Genomic DNA, 22486 nt, shown 5'->3' on the forward strand with positions numbered 1-22486 from the left:
GAATTGAATTGAATTGAATTGAATTGAATGCCTTTATTGTCATTCAGACCTTACGGTCTGAACGAAATTTCGTGCCTGCAGTCATACATACAATCATACAATAATGAAGATAGTTTAAAGGTCCCCAATGAGGTAGATGGGAGGTTAGGACTGCTTGTTCATGTTCTTCAGAGATGCTGCCCCGCCTCCTGAGTTACTCCAGCACTTTATTGTGTTTTCATTGTAAGACAGCATCTGCAGTTCCCCGGCGTCAACGAGTTACGGCAGCTGGTGTTTGGCGCAAGCGTACAAACGACAGCCGTACTCCAGGTGGGCGGGTCCTCGCCGGCGTGAAGGGGCGTGACTAGTGTGGGTCGGTGTACGCATGCGCGGCGGGAGAGCGCTCCGGGCCAGAGATCTTTGCTCCGGACGAGGTGAGAGTCGCGTGTGGTAAGTTGGTCTCGTGCCGCGACCGTTAGCGACCGCTCGCTTGCTCGCTCGGGCTGTGCATCGCCGTTCGCTAGTCTGTGAATGAATGTGAGGTGTTTTATGAAGGGAAGGAAGGATGTGTTTTCAGCACTCGGCAGTTCGAATACCGAGAGCCGGAGGTCGGTGAGCCCACGGGCGGGGGGGAAAGCCTCTCGGGGTCGTCATTGCCGCCGCGCCCGTCCGTTCTGTACGGTGCAGATTAACCCGAAAAAATACCACACGGCATGCTGGAGTAACTCAGCGGGTCAGCCATCGTCTCAGAAGAACATGGCTAGGTGAAGTGTCTCCCGCTCTGAAGAAGGGTCTCGACACTAAACGTCACCGATGCATGTTCTCCAGAGATGCTGCCCGAAACGCCACCTATCCATATTGTCCCGAGATGTTGCCCGACCTGTTGAGTTACTCCAATACTTCGTGGCTCCTCGGGTGCGCGGCCACACCTGGGGCTGGTTGCTGGCCACGTCAGTGGTCCTGCGCATTACAGGTTGCTTCTGGCGAGTTGAAGCTCACAAGGAACTCATTCATTCATTCAGCATCTCCCAGTGGCCTGGCGCCGGTGTCTGGAAACCCCAGTCAGTTGCATCTCAGTTTTGTGGAGATCTTTGTTTAAAGAAACTCTCCAAGTGTTTATACTCAGGAAATGGCTTATGAATCTAGATTTCGCAACATCGCTTGCGAAGGTGAACAAGGGGCTTTTTGACCCACAGACCTCAATCGTTGAGAATAGCTGACAACGTGAGTAGGAAGGAACAGCAGTTGCTGGTCTAAACCGAAGATAGACACAAAATGCTGGAGTAACTCAGCAGGACAGGCAACATCTCTGGATTGAAGGAATGGGTAACGTTTCAGGTAGAGACCCTTCTTCAGACTGCAGACTCCACAATAATCCTCAACACCAATGTAAGGATGTGTTTGTTCTCAGTCTCCTACTATACTCCCTGTACACTCACAATCCTACGACCAAGTTTGGCTCTAACTCTCCCCAGAAGTTTGCAGATGACACCGATATGGTGGGCTGGATCATGAACAATGACGAGATGGAATACAGTTTGGAGACAGAGAACTTAGTAACATTGTATCAGGTCAATAATCTTTCTCTCAATATCAGTAAGATGAAGGAGCTAATTATCAATCAAGAGCTCAATAGCCCCAAAGAGCAACAATGATGCCAGTGTGGCATGGGTGAGAGCTTCATGTTCCTTGCCATATATATTACCAATGTTCTGACGTGGACCAACTACACTGAAATGACAGCCAAGAAGGCTGAGGAAATTTGGCATTTCACCAATGATTCTTTCAAACCTTTACAAATGCACCATCGAAAGCATATTGTTGGTTTGCGTCACAGCCAGGTTTGGGAATGGCTTTGCTTATTTGGAGCATTGGGTACAGTTCTGGTTGCTCCATTACAAAGGATGCGGAGATTTTGGAACGGATGCAGTGTACGTTAACCAGAATGATTCCTGATTTAGAGGGTATTAGCTACAGAGAGAGGTTGGACAGACAGATTATTTTCTCTGTTGTGGGGAGACACGATTAAAGTATACTAGACCAAGTGCAGACCCGTTGGGTCTGTTTCCCCAACGGCGTTTGGGGGGGGGGGGGGGGGCTGCGGCATCACACTCACATTAACCATCCCCCAAACACACCGGTGGAGGGAGGGGGGGTGAGAAGAAGGGAGGGAGGGGAGAGGAGGAGGAGGAAACGGGACAGATTTGGGAGGGAAAGGAGAGCGGGGTAGGGGGTGAGAGAGGGGGATGGGGAGTGAGGGGTGGGGGGAGAGAGGGGAAAGAGTGGGGAGAGTGGAGGGGGAAGGGGGAGAGGTGGAAGAGTGGGGAGGGAGGAGGAGAGGGGTAGGGGGAGTGATGGAAGTGGGACAGAGGGGTAGGAGGAAGGGGGCGGGTTGAGAGAGGGAAGGGGGGTGGGGGAGAGAGGGATGGGTGGGAGAGGGAGAGGGGTGAGGAGAGGGAAACAGAAACATAGACATTAAGTGCAGGAGTAGGCCATTTGGCCCTTCGAGCCTGCACCACCAGTCAATATGATCATGGCTGATCATCCAACTCAGTATCCTGTACCTGCCTTCTCTCCACACCCTTTGATCCCTTTAGCCACAAGGGCCACATCTAACTCCCTCTTAAATATAGCCAATGAATAGGCCTCAACTACCTTCTGTGGCAGTGAATTCCAGAGATTCACCACTCTCTGTGTGTAAAATGTTTTTATCATCTCGGTCCTAGAAGATTTCCCCCTTATCCTTAAACTGTGACCCCTTGTTCTGGACTTTCCCAACATCGGTTTCTATAAGATCCCCCCTCAATCTTCTAAAATCTGGCGAGTACAAGCCGAGTCTATCCAGTCTTTCTTCATATGAAAGTCCTGACATCTCAGGAATCAGTCTGGTGAACCTTCTCTGTACTCCCTCTATGGCAAGAATGTCTTTGAGCATTGGGCATTGTGACATCACACAATGGAATGTTCACCATGGGCTGGGGCTGGGGCTGATTCTATGGGTGAGATGCCAGTATTTTTTGAAATATTAGGGGGGGGGGGGGGGCTGCGGCATCACACTCACATTAACCACCCCCCAAACACACAGGTGGGGGGAGGGGGGTGAGAAGAGGGGAGGGAGGGGAGAGGAGGAGGAGGAAACAGGACAGATTTGGGAGAGAAAGGAGAGCGGGGTAGGGGGTGAGAGAGGGGGATGGGGAGAGAGATGTGGGGGAGGGGGGGATGGGGAGGGATGGGGAGAGAGGGGTGGGGGGAGAGGGGAAAGAGTGGGGAGGGAGAGCGGAGGGGGTGGGGGGAGAGAAGGGGGAGAGAGGGAAGGGGGTGGGGTAGAGAGGGAAGGGAGAGGGGGAGGAGAGAAGGGGAGAGAAGTGGAAGAGTGGGGAGGGAGGGAGGGGTAGAGGGGTAGCGGGAGTGGTGGCAGAGGGACGGGGGAGTGGTGGAAGAGGAACAGAGGGGTAAGAGGAAAGGGTGGGGGAGAGAGGGAAAGGGAGGGGAAGAGAGAGGGGTGGGGGAGGGAGAGGGGTGGGGTAAGGGGAGAGAAGTGAAAGAGTGGGGAGGGAGGGGTAGGGGGAGTGGTGGAAGAGGGAGAGAGGGGTGGGGGGGAGAGAGGGAAGGGGGTGGGGTAGAGAGGGAAGGGGGGTGGGGGAGAGAGGGAAGGGGGGTGGGGGAGAGAGGGATGGGTGGGAGAGGGAGAGGGGTGAGGAGAGGGAAACAGAAATTAAGTGCAGGAGTAGGCCATTCGGCCCTTTGAGCCTGCACCACCATTCAATATGATCATGGCTGATCATCCAACTCAGTATCCTGTACCTGCCTTCTCTCCATACCCCCTGATCCCTTTAGCCACAAGGGCCACATCTAACTCCCTCTTAAGTTCCGATTGGACATCACACAATGGAACGTGATGCAGACTGGGGCTCCTGCAAAGGCATATGTAAATGAATCCATTCCGATTGGACATCTGTGAGCATTGGGCATTGTGACATCACACGATGGAACGTTCATCAGGGGCTGGTGCTGCTTCTATGGGTGAGAAGCCAGTTTATTTTTGAAATATTGGGGGGGGGGGGGGGGAAGGATTTGATTAAAAACGTGTACTTAAACATGACGAAATGTAATGAGGAGCGGATACTTAGAAAGAAAAGTGAAATCTCTACCGAAATGGAAAAGATGTCGGCGATTCTGCGTCTGGTTTCGGAGTTGCAGTGAATCAAAGGAAGAAATGCAGCCAGCAGCCGTCCATGTAAATGGATCCATTCCGATTGGACATCTGCGAGCATCGGGCATTGTGATTGGACATCTGCGAGCATTGGGCATTGTGACATCACACGATGGAAACAAATCAAAAGGCAGAAAGGCAGCCGGACGGACCGCAGGCGACAGGCACACAGTTTTATATATTAGATAGATAAAATATTGAGAGGCATAGATAGGGAAGTCAGAATCTTTTTCCCAGAATGGAGAAATCAAATACTAGAGCTTGTAGTTTAAGGTGAGAGGGACAAAGTTAAATGACACAAAAAGCTGAAGTAACTCAGCGGGACAGACAGCATCTCTGGAGAGAAGAAATGGGTGATGTTTTGGGTCGAGACCCATCTTCAGACTGGTATGGGATAAGAGATATAGGCGGTGATGTGGAGAGATGAATGAAAAATATACAAAAAAGAGACGATGATAAAGAAAAGGCCATTGTTAGCTGTTTGTAAGTTGAAAATGAGAAGCTAGTGCGACTTGGGTGGGGGAGGGATAGAGAGAGAGGGAATGCAGGGGCTACTTCAAGTGAGAGAAATCAATTTTCATACCACTGGGCTGTAAGCTACCCAAGCGAAATATGAGATGCTGTTCCGCCAATTTACGTTTAGCCTCACTCTGACAATGGAGGAGACCTAAGTTGGAATGGGAAGGAGAATTAAAGTGTCCAGCAACCGGGAGATCAGGTGGGTTAAGGCGGGCTAAGCGAAGGTGATGGCGAAACGATCGCCCATTCTGTGTTTGGTCTCGCCGATGTATAAGATTCCACATCTTGAGCAACAGATACACCAGAGGTTGGAGGAGGTGCAAGTGAACCTCTGCCTAATCTGAAAGGACTGTCGGGGTCCCTGGACAGAGTCGAGGGAGGAGTTATAGCTGCAGGTGTTGCATCTTCTGCGGTTCCAGGGGAAGGTACCTGGGGAGGGGGTGGTTTGGGTGGGAAGGGATGAGTTAACCAGGGAGTTGCGGAGGGAACGGTCACTGCGGAAGGCGAAAAGGGGCAGCCACCGTCTCCGTGCGCAAGCGGCTGTGCCCCAGGGCCGACAGCAGCAGGAAGGGCCGAGTGGACACGATGCTTCCCGCGCTCCTCATGCTCATCAATGGCTAAGTGGCTTCCAACAGCTACAACTCGTGCTCCTGCTGCTCATGGACCTGAGTGGGGGAGGGGGGCAGTGGGGGGAGAGTGTGTGCGGGGCAGTGGTGGAAGAATGTGTAGGGGGGCAATGAGGGGGGAGTGTGTGTGGCAATGAGGGGGGAGAGTGGGGGAGACTGCTGCTGATGGCGGTGCGTGAGGGGGGGGGGGAATGGAGTGAGGGGGAGAGATGAATGAGTGTGGAGGGGGTGAATGATGGGTGAGGGAGGAAGCTGTTGCAGTTTGGGGTGGGGGGGGGAGTGTATGAGGGAGGGAGGAGTGAGTATGAGGGAGGGTGGGTTGGGGTGAGCGGGGCGGAGAGTGTATGAGGGAGGGGGGGAATGAGTGAGTGTGATGGGGGAGGGTTGGGGTGAGGGATGAATGAGAGGAGGGAGGAAGGGATGCGGGTGAGTGGGGCTCCAGGGCTCCAATTTGCGCTGGGCCTCACTCTGACAATGGAGGAGACCCAGGACAGAAAGGTCAGATCGGGAATGGGAGGGGTGTTAAAGTGCTGAGCAACCAGGAGTTCAGGTAGGTTAAGGCGGACTGAGTGGAGGTGTTCAACGAAACGATCGCCGAGCCTGCACTTGGTCTCGCCAATGTACAGGAGTTGACACCTGGAACAGCAGATACAGTAGATGAGGTTGGAGGAGGTGCAAGTGAACCTCTGCCTCACTTGAAAAGACTGTTGGGGTACTTGGATGGAGTCGAGGGAGGAGGTAAAGGGACTGGTGTTGCATCTTCTGCGGTTGCTGGGGGAAATACCTGGGGAGGGGGTGGTTTGTGTGGGAAGGGATGTGTTGACCAGGGAGATGCAGAGGGAACTGTCTCTGTGGAAATAATTAGGAGTAGTGTTCCACTGGAGCCAAGCTGCTGCAACATGTCACCTTTTGAATATCGACATTCCCATCAGCATGGTTGAGATCATTTTTAAACATACCATTCAATTGCAAGGTCAGCGGGAAGGAATGTCATTGTCAGTCCATCACTATGTCACAATGACAAATGACTTGTTGAAAAGATCCACGTCAGATAGAAATTGTGCAATTCCAAATTGTCAATCTATTGTTTGAAGTGCTTCCTTTAAGCAGTTAATGCTTTGCCCTTTGGTCATTTTTGATTATGAATATGGGCAATATAAAGCATTATGGAAATTTTGATTTATTAAGAGTGTACAGGAGGCATATGGTATGCTTGTTTCCATCAGTTAGGGCATTGCGTGTAAAGTCAGTACGTCAAGCTGCAGCGTTAGTTTTGTTTGGTTTGCGTTTGGAGTATTGTGTGCAGTTCTTGTCACCCTATTGCAGGAAGGATATGGAGATTTTGGAGAAGGGGCGGAAGAGTTTTACCAGGATGATGTGTAGATTACAGGGTATTAGCTGTAAGGGGACATTGGACAAACTTGTATTGTTTTCTCTAGAGTGTTGGACCAGCCTCCGCATCCAACACATTATCCTCTGACATTTTGGTCACCTACAGGTTCCCATCACTAATCACATCTTCCCATCTCTACCCCTTTCAATTGGATTTCATTTGGAAGGTTTCCTTTAGTTGCAGGTTTCCCACTTACATTTACAATAGGGATCTCTGCCAAGGTGGCATGTTTACCTCAGTTCAAGTAGAAACCTCTGTTTGAAAGCTTCAAATTTAAAAGACATTTGGACAGGTACATGAATTGGAAATGTTTAAAGGCATATGGGCCAAACACAGCAGATGGGACGCGTAGATGATTCATCTTGATTAGCATGACATGTTGGGCTGAATCACCTGTTTCCATTCTGTATGACTAAAACTACAAGGATATCTATTTAATTCCATTAAGTGACTGGATTTAATTACTATATTTATATTTAAGATTATTTTAATGATAAAATAACATACTTTTACTCGCCTAACCCTGCATTCTGTGTACATCTGCGACACTGAATATCATGTTAACCTGTGTTTTGAGCCACAATGTAGCAGTTCTATGGGTTGTACACTGTCATCGTTGTTTCTTAATTTAAAATAATTTGTAATTAGAGATTAAAATGGGTGTGCTATTTACATGAATTTTATGCTATTGAAAACACTAACATTAGTAATTAATAAACACTAATCATTGATCTCTTCATTCATGTAGAAAATGGCATCGGAGACTATTCTGGTGACGGGTGGAGCTGGTTACATCGGCAGCCACAGTGTGATTGAGCTGGTTAAAGCAGGATACAATCCTGTTGTGGTAGACAATTTCCACAATGCAATTCGAGGTAAAAGTGGTTTTGTGTTTCTTTGCAAGCTGTGTGTTTTTGCATTTGTGCAAGGAGTCTCCCAATCCTCAGAACTTTATATTTTGTTTAATCTGTTCAATGATCATGGGCCTGCATTGTTAAATCTCTGATCTGTAGTGAGGTAATTAATTTCATTTGGAAAATCAAGGTAATTGGACATGGGGTGAGCAGAAGAAAATGTAGAGATGGATGTGAGTATGGTTGAATTTTCCACAGTAGATTCCTAGTGATTGAAGGGTCATTGACCTGAAACATTAACTGAATTTCTCATGTCACAGGTGCGACCTGACCTCCTGTGTATTTACAACATTTTCTGTTTATATTTTAAAACTGCTGAGCAACCTATTGATAACTTTATTTGGAGTCAAACTTTGTTTTTCATTATTCAGCCACATTGAGAGTTTTCCATTATGTTGCTGATTTGTGCCTTGTGTGTGATGAAACTACTTTGGAGTGTTGAAAATTGAATTAGCATTGCAGGTTATTAAACCTCTGAACTGCTCTTGCAGCCCGTGTTTAAATGGATAGTCCATTTGCATTTAAAGTCAATGATGACTCCTCAGAATGTTAATAATGGGGAAACTTAGCAATAGTAATTCCATTAAATGCCCAGTAGTGAGGCGCCCGTAGTTAGGCACCCCCCTGACAGAGTTGGTAAATGCCTCGTGATTTACTGCCATGAACACTAGCCACTTGCAGTGCCCTCCATAATGTTTGGGACAAAGACCCATCATTTATTTATTTGCCTCTGTACTCCACAATTTGAGATTTGAACCAAAAAAAATCACACGTGGCTAAAGTGTACATTGTCAGATTTTAACATTTTGGTTTCACCATGTAGAAATTACAGCAGTGTTTATACATAGTCCCCCCATTTCAGGGCACCATAATGTTTGTAACACAGCAATGTCATGTACATGAAAGTTGTCATATTTAGTGTTTTGTTGCATATCCTTTGCTTGATGTCTGCGATTCATAGACATCACCAGTTGCTGGGTGTCTGCTCTGCCAGGCGTGTATTGCAGCCATCTTTAGCTTATGCTTTTTTGGGGGGCTAGTCCCCTTCAGTTTTCTCTTCAGCATATAAAAGGCGTGCTCAATTGGGTTCAGATCGGGTGATTGACTTTGCCACTCAAGAATTGACCATTTTTTAGCTTTGAAAAACTTCTTTGTTGCTTTAGCAGTGTTTGGGATCATTGTCTTGCTATAGAATGAACTGCCGGCCAATGTGTTTTGAGGCATTTGTTTGAACTTGCGCAGGTAGGATGTGCCTATACAGTTCACAATTCATTATGCTACTACCATCTGCAGATGTATCATCAATGAAGATAAGTGAGCCAGTACATTCAGCAGCCATACATGCCCTGGCCATTACACCCCCACCACCGTGTTTCACAGATGAGGTGGTATGCTTTAGATCTTGGGCAGTTCCTTCTCTCCACCATACTTTGCTCTTGCCATCACTCTGATATAAGCTAATCTTCGTCTCATCTGTCCATGACCCTTTTCCAGAACTGTGGTTACTCTTTTAAGTACTTCTTGGCGAACTGTAACCTGGCCATCCTATTTTTGCGGCTAACCAATGGTTTGCATTTTGCAGTGTAGCCTCTGTATTTCTGTTCATGACGTCTTCTGCGGACAGTGGTCATTGACAAATCCACTCATGAAGAGTGTTTCTGATCTGTCGGACAGGTGTTTGTTTTTTTTAAATTATAGAGAGAATACTTCTGTCATCAGCTGTGGAGGCCTTCCTTGGCCTGCCAGTCCCTTTGCAATTAATAAGCTCACCTGTGCTCTCTTTCTACCTAATGATATTCCACAGTTGATTTTGGTAAGCCTAACGTTTGGCTGATGATTCTAACAGTTTTATTCTTGTTTCTCCAACCAACCAAGTAACAGATATATATTGGTTTAGAATTAAGGAAAACAATTCCAGGGAAATAAGCATAGGTGCTATACTCATCTTAAGATAGTGGTCCAAAAGGATGTGTGGAAAAGTGTGGTAGAGATTGTAAAATCTACTCTTTAGTTAACATAGTATGAAGGGGGTAAAGAGCAGCCATTAAATAATTCCAAGGGCTGGATTCATATGGAGGCAAATAATTACATTGCTCATTCTTTATTTTTGTAGATTCTGTTAATGAACTGTTTTAATACTAAAGTTGATATGGATTTTATTTTCGCAAAAATCCTGTACAATTCTCAGGAAGACTTATTTTTACTCGAGCCTTTTTATTGTAAAGGACCAGATACCACTTCCTTTCCAACCATCTCCTATGCCTTTGTTTACTTTCTGTATGTCATGAATCAGCTCACGGAGATCCTTCTCTATATCAACCTTAACTATTTTCTCTCAAATTAAAAAATAGAGCTTTTCTATTCCTTCTACCCATGTGAATACTCTCACATATTGCACACTACACATCATCTGCCACTTTCTTGCTCGCTTAATTTTTCTATGTACCATTTCATAATCACAGCTCTTTTTGTGTTGTGAACAAACTTTGATGCATCAGGGAAGTAATGTTCTTTGAGGTACTTGACTAGTTATTAAAAGTGCTGGACCCATTAGAGTTGTGTGTATCTTTTCATTATAAAAGTAACAGAAAACTATTCAGGAAGACATGAACATGTTTTGTTGAATGCTTCCAAGTACTTTACACCCAATAAAGCACCTTTGAAATGTAGTTACTGCTGTCATGTAGGAAATATCTGGCAAAAGTTATAACTGGAACACCTATGTAATGACCATATTGGTTTTAGTAACATTGATTCAAGGGGAAATAACATCCTAAGATATTTTATGTTCACGAGGGAAGTCTGATGAGGCCTCAGTTTATTATCCTGAATGAAATATGTTCAATAATACTGCATTGCCTCCATTTAATATGGGAATAGCTGCCTAAAAGGTGCCCCCATGGATTTAAACCTACTTACAGGTGCTATCTTTGGAACTTTGCTGGAGATCTAATTGAAGGAGGAAGAGAATCAATGAGATATATAGTAGGGCCCCAAGTGCTTTATTTAAAAAAAGTAGTCCACAGGTCTGTCTTTACAATGCTTATGTATGATGTAATATTAGATCATTTTCATTAATTACTAAAAGTCGAGCTGTATGTAACACTTTCTGAAAGTTATGGTGGTGTGTGCGGAAGGACACCATATGATGATTTTTTTTAAATTAAATGAAACAACATTTTCACAAACTGGACAACTATTTTGGGGATTAGCCATAATGTGGCCAAGACATTAGATTGATGTAATTGGCTCGTTTATCTGTTTATTTTTAAATCCAGGCAAAGATGGAGTTCCTGAAAGCATCCGGCGTGTGCGCGAGATCACAGGGACAGAGATAATCTTCAGAGAAATTGACCTGCTTGATGAAATTGCTCTACGTAATCTCTTCAAAGAGGTACTTAGCTAAAAACAAATACCTATAATCATCTGATCCAATCTTTCTCAATGTATTTTGTGAAATTCAAGCACTGGATTATGACGTAATATTTCACATTGTGTGCTCCTTGGCCAAATATGATCAGAAATTTGTACACAAAGAGATGTGTACAGTTTTCTGTCTAACCAAAAACTATGGACGGACCATAGTGATTTTTGCTTTCAATATTTATGGTATAATTGTGCCTGGAAAAACTCTTAATCTCAGGTTCAAAATCAAAACGTGCTGCTTAGTGTTGGACATAAATCATTCATTTATGATTAACACAATGGGGGGCATTTATAGTATTTTGGTGACTATGGTGCTTTGTATCATCTTGAGGCTATAGTGGTTTATAAATGGAAGGTACCTCATCCACAAAGTATTTAGCAGTAACACCATTCTGAAAAGTCAGAAGGTCATGAATTGCAGCAATACATTTTCTGAATTGATGAAATATTTTAGCACTGAGAATGCACAATGAGTACCAGCGCTGTGCGTCTTGCATTTGAAAGCAGATTAACAATGCACAGTAAAGTCCTGTCCATTCTCTCAGCTACAAAGGTCGTAACCCAAAAATGTGCTTGTGATTCAGTCATAACAGGTACAAATGCTGGACTGAAAATGCTTTATTTGTAAAGGCAAGTTGGAAATAGTGGATGGATATTTCTTGTCCATTCTGATCCTATTCCCAATTAGATGTTTCTTGGAGGGGTTTATGCTGAAGAGTTCTCCAAATATTAGTGCAACTGGACATAGTACATTTTTAGTGATTAGATTTGTCATTCTTATTATCCAGTACAGTTTCTCAGCTGTGATCCATTTTGCGGGTTTGAAGGCTGTCGGTGAATCTGTCCAGAATCCTCTTCTTTATTATAAGGTCAACCTGACAGGAACAATTAAACTACTGGAGGTGAGTGTATCTATTTGGGAAAAAAGATGCTTCCATTAGAGAAATACGAATCAAATGTTCAGAGCTGTGCTTTCATTGCCTGTTGATGAAGCAGCTGCCTGTTAATTTCAGTTTCAGCAAGGTCTAGATTTTAAAGACACAAGGAACTGCAGATGCTGGAATCCACAGTAAAACATAAGTGCCCGATTAACTTAGCGAGTGCGGCAGCATCTGCAGAGGGAATGGATAGATGAGATTTCAAAACGTCGCCCATTCATTAACTATCTCCTGGATTCCATTGATCTTCATAAAATTCTGCTTGGGTTGAAGCCTTCTAATATTGATGACACTATCATTAGGTGACACTTGATACTTACATAATTGGTGGCATCTGATGCCTACAGAACTATTCAGAACAAAATAAATATCTTCATCCTAAAGTTGGTGAATCTTTGGAATTCTGCGCCCGAGAATGCTGCAGAGGCTGAGTCATTCAAGGCTGAGTGTATTCAAGACTGAGATCAATAGCTTTTTAGATATTAAGGGAATTAGATGATATTTAGTTAGTGTGGGAAAGTGAAGCTGAACTAATAGTTCAGCCATGATCTGATTGAATGGTGACATAGGCAGAAGGATCCAAACGACCATTGCGTTTCACCTGGTAGGTTCATGGGATTTTGGACAACGAGAAAGAATTAGGCTAGTGAGCTTACTTCTATGTTCCAAGAGTTATAGAAACCTGTAATATATTTGAACAATGGTCCAAGTTGAAAGTACCAGGTATTAAGTTTCATTAATTTATTTGTCTAAGTGGGGAATAGCGAATGTATGTGAGCTCAAACCTGTTCTTAGTCAGACTTCATAGATAAGCACTCTTAAATTAAAGTCACTGGATGCTGATGGAACTCCAGCTGATTATCATATTTTATCCACCCTAGGCTAAGTGATTTAAGTCAACTTAACCACCACCATGCTAGTTGGGCAAGATCTGGTGTCAATTTGTGAGACTGCTCAAATATGAAGGCAAAGCAGAGCATTTAAAATATATATTATTACCAAGTTCACCACTACACTATAAAATAACAGAAGGATACCCTTTAATAATGAAGTTTTATTCAATTAAAATTAAAAAAACAGGTGTTACTTATAAATGTGCAACATATTTTGCATTATAATATCAGGTCAGGTCTCTACATTATGTATTTGACCAGCATCATGTTCATACTTTCAGATTATAATTATTTTTAAAAGTTTAAAAAATATTTTGGTGATTTTTAAATCGCATAACAGTAGGCGGGATTTAAATGTTTCATAAAAATGTAGGTGTGTCAAGTGTGTTCTAAGATAAAAATGGTTTTACAGTACTTTAAAACATCGTACTTATAAAGAATATCAGTGCAGATACTGTGAGAATATTTTGTTCAATTTGACATGTCTAGCAATTATTGCACATGGGAAAAACAAAAAGCTTTAAGGTGAAAATTGTTTACTTGTTTAAGAAAACATTTTGAGTTTGCTTAATGTGTTTTATTTTGGCATTTTAGACCATGAAAGAACGTGGTGTCAAAGACATTGTATTCAGCAGTTCAGCAACTGTATATGGTGATCCTGCATACCTACCTATAGATGAGGCACATCCTGTTGGCAGTTGCACTAATGCTTATGGAAAAACAAAATACTTTATAGAAGAAATGATCCGGGATGTCTGCTTAGCAGAAAAGGTAATTTTTCCAATTCTAAAAATGTATCAGTGAAAGCTGTCACTCTACAAGCATAAATGCATCTGTAACGTCAGGGCGCATTGCCTGTTGCAGCTTCAGCATTTCTATTGGGAATTATTCCTGTGTAACATGGAAAACCTGGAGTGCAGTGTTTGTTGTGTCAACTTCTGTATTGTCTGTGTTCCTGATGGCACCTTTGCTGCTGCACAGAACTCTGCATAAAGTTGTGAAGAGTAGTACCTCCAGTGCTATTTTCCCCCTGCCTGCCGAAGTTGGTGAAACAACACTTCTCTATCATGGGTGGATGGATTTACTGGCTCCTGAGAGAGGTGGTGGATGAGAAGTGTGGTCGATGTGAGCAAGCCATGCGGCGAGCTCAATAGTTCAGCCTCTGGGAAGGCAGAGTGGAGGAAAATACAGTTAAAATGAAAAGCAACTCGTCATGAACGGTATTGAGTGGGAAACAAAATTTGTATTAGTCTTTTCAGTTGTGCTCCCTGGGCTTCTGTAGCCGGTCTGTTAGCATTTTCAAGGCATTCAGATAGGTACACTTGGATAGGAAAGGGCTATAGGAATATGAGCATAATGTAGTCAAATATTGTTATCATGGCCAGCATGGAAGAGTTGGCTGAATGGCCTGTTTCTGTGCTATACAACTCAATTACTCTATATTGAACATGTTTAACAGTGAGAGCTGTTTGTCTTTGTGTTATTTGCTCAAGCAGAAAGTGAAAGTAGGTTCTTTCCCTCCTTTTTAGAAAAGTCGGAAACAAATATTGAGTTTTAAAAACATTTGTTTTTCACTTTGCACATAGTTTCAAGTAACTACAAAATGGGGTTTATAAAGATGTTGATAAAAAAATGTTATTTATTCAGGATTGGAATGCAGTTTTACTTCGATATTTCAATCCTATTGGGGCACACGAATCAGGAAAAATAGGTGAAGATCCTCAGGGTATTCCCAACAATCTGATGCCATACGTTGCACAGGTGGGCAAAGATTTTTTTTAAATACAGTAAATAATGTTTTAACTCAAACCGAAAGCTTATTAATTATGACTTTCTAATTATAACTAGATGTATAATTCAAATCTTTACTTATCGTCCATTATTTGGTTAATTGCCCAGTCATACATCTTCGGCATTAAAATGTTCCACGTTTCTCTGGAAACCCTCCCCCCTCTCAGTTATGGTTTGCCTTACCACAAAGTGACTTTGAAGCTGCAGACTACAACATGTTTCCATGGATAATTGGATAAGCATTTTAAGTAGAATGTAAACACAATTGGAGCAACAATTGGGATAGAAACATAGAAATTAGGTACAGGAGTAGGCCATTCGGCCCTTTCGAACCATTCAATATGAGCATGGCTGATCATCCAACTCGGTATCCCGTACCTGCCTTCTCTCCATACCCTCTGATCCCCTTAGCCACAAGGGCCACATCTAACTCCCTCTCTGGGATCTGGGATTTGAGTAGATAGCTCTAGTTAGAATTCACACTAGTGTAAACAGAGGGCTAAATGTCTTCTGAGTTATGATTTTTGTAACCTGCTGGAAGCCTGCAAATGAAATGTTCCTATTTTTGATGTTCAAAAATGTAGAAAAGCACTAAACACCCATTAAAATCTTTCATTGTATTCCTGTTCCCTTTACTATCAAAAAAGATCAGCTCGAGTCGTTGCTACCGCTCCCTGTATTTATTACAAATTTATCTTGTGAAATTGAAGTATTTTGTGCCTCTAAATGAACTAAATTCACAATGTGATTCAGGAACCAAAGAAATATATTTGGTTAGGTCCTGCACTATCTCTTCTGCCAGGGGAGCAATAATGTTAATTAAAGACACCAAGTGCTGGAGTAACTCAACGGGTCAGACAGCATGTCTAGAGAACATAAAGAGCTGGGATTTTGGGTGAATATAACCAGTGGAATATCTGCAGCTAATTTTGTCTTGAATCAATTGCGGGGGTCAGATCCTAATCAGTCTTGCTTCATGAAGACTACTTTCGTTTCACTCCAGCACATTTAATGACTGGTGTAGAATGTTTTATAGTTTCATAGGCGGGTAGTTCAGCTTTAATTTAAGTAGGGAAAGCGAAAGTTTCCGTCGTGACTATTACATTTCTTACTTCTAAATGATTGACTTCCTTTGTAGGTTGCTATTGGACGTCGGGAGTGCCTGAGTATTTTTGGGAATGACTATGAAACATGTGATGGCACAGGTGAGATCTTGTAGACTATTGCTCAGTTATTTACTAGTCAGAATTGAAGCAGAGATTACGAATCAGCCATCGTGTATGACATTGGGCTCGTGTTACCAAGGAGGTTTCTTATCTTGACTACTATGAAGTTTGATATTTACTAAATCTTTATATCAAAACATGTTGATACAAGACAATGCAGGTGCTGGAATCTTGAGCATGAAACAAACCACTGGAAAAACTCGGTGGATCAGGCAATATCTATGGAGAAATAAACAGGTGTATTTTAGGTTAGTTCAATACTGCATAATGATCCGGACCAGAATGGTTCTATAACCTTTCCCTCCATGATGCTGCATGACCTACTTAGTTCCTCCATCAATTTGTTTCTTGTCTAAACTGTTGTAAGCTCAGCAAATGTTAAAGACCAATAGTTACACAAATGCATTTAGTTTGATTTTGAATTTCAATTCTGTCATCTTTATTTACTATGAAATGGCTATTTATAATTCGGTATTGTCTTTGTGTTAGTTTGTTCCCTTCATTTTTACAGGAGTTAGAAACAAACTGGGGCAGGAAATAATTGACCAAATTAAAAATATTTATAACGTTTCACTATAAGGAGAAGGATTGACTTTGGATGCAAGTACTTTTCTTGCATTTGGTGCCTCCAGTGTTTCTTTTGATTATTAGCAGGAGTTTCAGGATCACAATTGTGCTTGTTTAGTTCTGTTTTCTAATCATCTGGTAAATGAGGAAATGTTGGTCTTGTGACCAGGAAATCTTGAGCCAGTATACATAACTGCTCGTATATAACGAGCAGTTATGTATGTAGCAGTGATTACTTGCATGGAATTGGTTGCTTTAGTAAGATCAGATAGTGTACTTGACCAAAGACAAAGTCATGAATGTAAATAGAGCAAGCTATAAAAGGGTTTGGTCTCCTGAAATTTGTAGTTGGACATATACCTAACAAAAGTGAACAAATGAGTGTGCAAAAAAAATGGTTAGACTGTCATAAGAAAACTGCAGTTTTGTGTGAAAAGTTGTTCAAGCTGTGCATTGTAGAAATTATGGTTAATTTGAAGAATGAATATTGGCTGAGTGCTCAGAGGAGGGACTAGGGTAATATTTTCTCTTTTTAGACTGAACTGGAAAGCAGTCAGCGTAAATGCCAAGTTTTTGTGTCTGTTTTACTTTGTTGATAAATACTATGTGCACTCAAGTTACATTTTTTATCTGTACATTTGAATGCAACCGCATTGTCAAACAGTGGTAATTTTGTTTCAGGGCCAATTCTGTGAATTATACTTTGAAAATGAGCAATAAAAATCAAGTTATACCCCCTGCACCTTGGCGTGCACCTAGTTCTCCCATCATCCCATGTCATCCTGCTCTAATCTCCCATTTCCAAGTCCCTCATTTCCTACTCGCCTTGTCCGTTCCACATACATGCCTCTGGCTTTACATGTTACTACTTCCCTTATCTGACACTTTTCTCCTTTTTCCCTCTAGCCTTGTCACTTACTCCACCCACCTGTTAATCAAACTCATCTGTATCCACCAATCACTTGTCAGACTTTGTCTCGCCCTCACTTGTCTATTCCAGCTTTCTACCCCTTACTACAATCACTGAAGAAGGGACCTGACCTAAAACGTCACCTGTCCGTTCCTTCCACAGATGCTGCCTGACCTGCTAAGTTCCTTCTGCACTTTGTGTTTTTTGAAAAATGAACCACCTGTTATTTTGGATCTGAATCTGCATAATTTCAGGCAAATAAGTGCTTTGTCTTGCCATTTAGGTGTCAGGGATTACATTCATGTTGTGGATCTTGCAAAGGGACATATTGCTGCATTGAAGAAACTTAAAGAGAAATGCAACTGCAAGGTTTGTTATTGAAAGCTGCACCCTGGGCAGTTTAACTCTGTTTACTCAGACTGTTGAACAATTTCTGCAGCAGTCTTTCACATTCTACATCTTTTTCACTTCCTTCTACTCTTGCTTTAGACTTAGTTTTGACTAATTTGCACTCACAATAACTAACTTTCTAATTCCACACAGGTATACAATCTTGGTACTGGAACTGGTTATTCGGTTCTACAGATGGTGAAAGCAATGGAAAAAGCTTCTGGGAAAGAGGTATTTACCACATTAAAGATATCTGTGAATCAGTAAAGCTTCTACAGTATCACCTTTCATCTTAGCTGAAAGTAAAATTAATTGATCAGCATGTGAATCATTGATAGGAAGATTTTGTTTGCCAATCTTTTGCAGATTAAATATCAGATAGTTCCACGGAGAGGAGGAGATATTGCTTCCTGTTATGCCAATCCAGCTCTTGCAGAGAAGGAACTTGGATGGAAGGCAGAGTTTGGAACTGATAAGATGTGTAAGTATTCAGAGTAATAAAATCTTGGAAGATTACTGTGACTATATATTTTATAAATGTAAATTTATAAATTGAAAAAGCTTTTAAAATTATTTAATTTGGCTGGTAGCTGACCATTATTGTTTTAGTTTCACGGTTGTAAATTCATTTATTGTCCGAACAATTACTGTGCTGGGGCTAGGTACGACAACCGATCTTAAAAACAATGTTCTTTTTATTTTAGGCCAAGATTTGTGGAATTGGCAAACCCAGAATCCTTGTGGTTTCAGCAAAAAAAGCAGCACCTGATGCAAAATCCAACAATTGTTTGTAACAAAAGAATTTTTAAACTTTTAATGAAGGTCTTTTTGTAGTAGTAGTAGTCCATCAGTGATGAAATACAGATTCAAAACTCTGAAATTCCTTTTCGTAAACTGAGGGTGGAGAGGGATAAAAGTAGTTGTGCAGAGCTACTACTCTACCTTTTAAGGATGGCATAAAAGGGAAACAAATTCAGACCACAGAATGTTCAATAAAGAGAATTTAAAATTTACCATAATACCTCATGTTGATATAAACTCTGCCAGGCAGTTAAAGTGCAATTAAATTAAGTATCTGATTTGTTTTGTCAAGGTATGCTTTGTACTTTATCGTTTTTGAATAATGTAGAACATCATGATTAAATCTTTAGTCTTGTAATTCTAAAGTCTCATTGAATTATATGGAAACCTACTAAAGAATTGTATACAGCACATATTGTGGGAAAGGCTGCAAGGTGCATTTTAAGCTTTTGTACTTTAGAACAATTCCTTCGCAATAATTTAATTTTACAATAAACTAAATGTTGGGATGTACGCTGGGACTTTTCGATGTAAAAGTGCATATTTTGCACTTGCACAAACTTCTATAGTAGTTTGAGATGGCTCCAGGATCATGACCAGAATCATGAGCTCACAAGAATCGGGAGTCGAGATTGAAAGAAGAAATGTGTGATAAGCTTGATGTATTTCCCATAATCCAATTTCATGTGGGTGGTCTAAGACTAGGATGGGGAGAGGGGACTGAAATCAAACACCCCATTGCCACCTTTTACTTTAAAATATTTTTATGGCAAACAATCTTGCACAAAAGTTGTGCAGCTCATGGCTTAAAGTTTAAGGTCAAATTAAATCTGAAACACCCATGCAAAAAAACCCTCCAGATGCACATGACAAATGAAGCAGTAAAGTTGTTTTGAGAAGAATTAATCAACTTCATTATATGTTGCAATTGAACAAATCCAAATCGTTTCATTTTATCGCAGTACTAAAGAATGCCAGTATATTTGTTGAACTTGCTACTCACTGCTCTGACATGAAATGGGAGGAAATTTCATGTCAGAGCAGTGGGAGGAAATTTCATGTCCGAGCAGTGGGAGGAAAAGACCTGTGGCAAGATTATCAACTTGACCCCCAGATTTTCAGGGTATAGGCATCCTTAGCAAGTCAGTGCTGAACTCCCAAGAGAAGTGGAATGTATTCCATCACCTCATGACTTGTGCTTTGTGGATGGTGGAAATACTTGAGTGCAAGGAGACAAGTTACTCCCTGCAGGATACTCTGCTCTTGTAACCACAGTACTTGTGCTGGTCCACATGAGTTTCTGGTCAACCATTCCTGTCACAGTGATTGTTGAAAGATCACTACTAATGCTTCCACAATCTCTAAAGCTACCTCTTTCAAAACTCTGGGGTGTCGTCCATGTGGTCAAGGTGACATCCAACTTCAGATCTTTCAGCTTCCCAAGCATCATCTCTTTAGTAATAGCAACTCCACTAACTGCTGCCCCATGACTTGAATTGCTGGCACGTTGCTAGTGAAGACTGATGCAAAAAGCTTATTCGTCAGTCAGTTCTTTATTCCCATTGCTTCTTTTCCAGCATCATTTTCTAGCAGTCCAGTGTCAACTCCTGCCTCTCTCATAGTCTATATATGTGAATAAACTTTTGGTATCCTCTTTTGTATTATCGGCTAGCCTACCTTCATATTTCATCTTTACTCTCTGTAATGCCTTTTTAGTTGCTTTCCCAATCCTCTAGTTTCCCACTAATCTTTGCAATATTACATACTTCTCTTTCACTTTTGTGCTGTTGTTGGCTTCCTTTGTCAGGCATGGTCGCCTCATTCTCCCATTAGATTTTTTCCTCTTTGGGATGAAAAGATCCTGAGTCTTCTGCATGACTCCCAGAAACTCCTGCCATTGCTGCTCTACAGTCATTCCTACTAGGGTCCCCTTCCAATCAACCTTAGCTAGCTACCCCCCACATCAATGTTCAGAAAGGTCGATCCCATCCAGGACAAGGGAGGCAGCTTGATTGGAAATAATAATAATAAACTTGATTTTGGACTCAAGGTCCAGACAAGGGGCAACATTACATTAAAATGCATTACATATTAAAAAATATCATAAAGTGCATTTAAAATCTTAGTATATCACTTATAAAAGCATCATAAATTATATAATTTTAAAAAAAAAACACAATACATGAATTAAAATCCAGAATAAAAGAATGATCAATGGCCTACAACGAGCCAACGATACCAGTGTCTCCACAACTGGGATTCGTAGCGTGTAGTGCTAAACCTTATGTTTGACAAAGCCACAATAATTACATTTTTAGAGTCATTTATCCTGCAAATGAATTTATACATATGATTTCTTAGGATAGCTTCTAAAGTACTGACTCCTGCAGCCACAAACATGTTACTAGCACTACACCATCTAGGTTTCCTTAGCAGTGTTCTCATGGCATCATTATACGACACCTTTAGTCTCTGCAAACTTGTCTTTCCATAGTTCGACCACAGGTGCGTAGTATAGAGTGGTGTGCAATATGCTCTAAATAACGACATCTTCACCACATCTGCACACGCACCAAACAGCAAGAGAATATTCGCCTGTACATACAGCATGCGTCGTTGCCTATAAATATCCTCATCTGTCATTTGTTCTGTAATAAAATGCCCTAGATATGTTACCTTATTACAGACACTGAGATTATTGTCAGACAATTAAAAATCAGGAAATTTTAGACATTTATCCTCTTTGGTTCTACAGGTCATAACAGCACTCTTACAAGCATTATATTTAATATCATGTTCCACACCATACACAGAACATATAGTAAGGAGCTGCTGGAGACCAGCGCTAGATGTACTAAAGACCACAAGATCATCTGCATACATAATATGGTTCACTAAAATATTACTAATCATGCACCCAGTATTACATGCTTTCAATTGTTTGGACAGATCATTAATATAAAGATTAAAAAGAACTGGGGACAAATTCCCCCTTGTCTAACACCATTACTAACCCCAAATGGGGCTGAGACCCCATTGCCCCATTTTATTTGCATAGTCTGGTGGGCATACCAGTAAGCCAGGATTCTCACAATGTATTTAGGCACCCCTCTTTGACTCATTTTAACAAACAGCTTTCTGTGATTAACAAGATCAAAGGCTTTGAAAGCATCAATAAAGCACATAAGGATTGAAGAGTTTTTGCCTCTATATTTGTTTACAATCTCCATTGGCGCATATATGCATAAGTCAGTGCCATGTTTAGCTTTAAAACCAAACTGGTTATGTGTGGAGATAACAAACTCATTTATTCTATCCAGCAGAACTCTTTCTAAAACATCTGACAATATTCTGGCTAAAGCTATGGGCCTGTAATTATTTAGGCTGCCTACTTTACCAGCTTTGTCCTTAATGACCGGCACTAACAGAACAGACAACATTGTGTCTGGTAACAAGCCATGAATCATAAAGCCAGTAGAACAAATAGCAAGGAGAGGAGCTATCCTCATACTCGCATACTTAAGATGTCCAAGCCTCTTGCTTTGATGCTGGACAGCTTGTTCATGGCATGATACACCTCATGTGACATAATCACCATTGAGTCATTACTCTCAATATTGTCCACCCTATACAAGTCACCTTGGACACAATTGAATAAAGTACTATAATGTCGCCATAATTCCACGATATTAGCTGTTCCGGAGATTCCATCTACAGTGCATGGTAGAGATGTTTTACAACTGTTAAGAGCTCTCACTTCTTTCCAAAAATCTGTAGCATTGTTACTTAGCAGCTTCTTAGCCATGGAATTAGCCCTCATAGCTTGCTCATTTTTACAGATGAAGCGAACAGCACACTTATACTTTGCATTAGTGAGCTTCTTGTACTCAAACACAGGCC

At 41.9% G+C, this 22486-nt stretch overlaps 1 protein-coding gene across 1 annotated transcript; it reads left to right on the top strand.

Annotated features, from left to right (window-relative positions):
- The first annotated feature begins 508 nt into the window (after nt 1-508).
- LOC116988499 (UDP-glucose 4-epimerase-like) lies at nt 509-19093 on the top strand. The gene is made up of 11 exons (XM_033045264.1): nt 509-591; nt 7479-7605; nt 10923-11038; nt 11859-11972; nt 13496-13672; nt 14549-14662; nt 15831-15897; nt 17679-17764; nt 17939-18016; nt 18152-18266; nt 18490-19093. The coding sequence occupies exons 1-11, from the start codon at nt 511-513 to the stop codon at nt 18552-18554; spliced, it is 1140 nt and encodes a 379-aa protein (XP_032901155.1). The 5' UTR covers nt 509-510; the 3' UTR covers nt 18555-19093.
- The last annotated feature ends 3393 nt before the right edge of the window (nt 19094-22486 follow it).

This window comes from Amblyraja radiata, chromosome 27, assembly GCF_010909765.2.
Source record: "Amblyraja radiata isolate CabotCenter1 chromosome 27, sAmbRad1.1.pri, whole genome shotgun sequence".
In the NCBI taxonomy this organism is placed as follows: Eukaryota; Metazoa; Chordata; class Chondrichthyes; order Rajiformes; family Rajidae; genus Amblyraja; species Amblyraja radiata.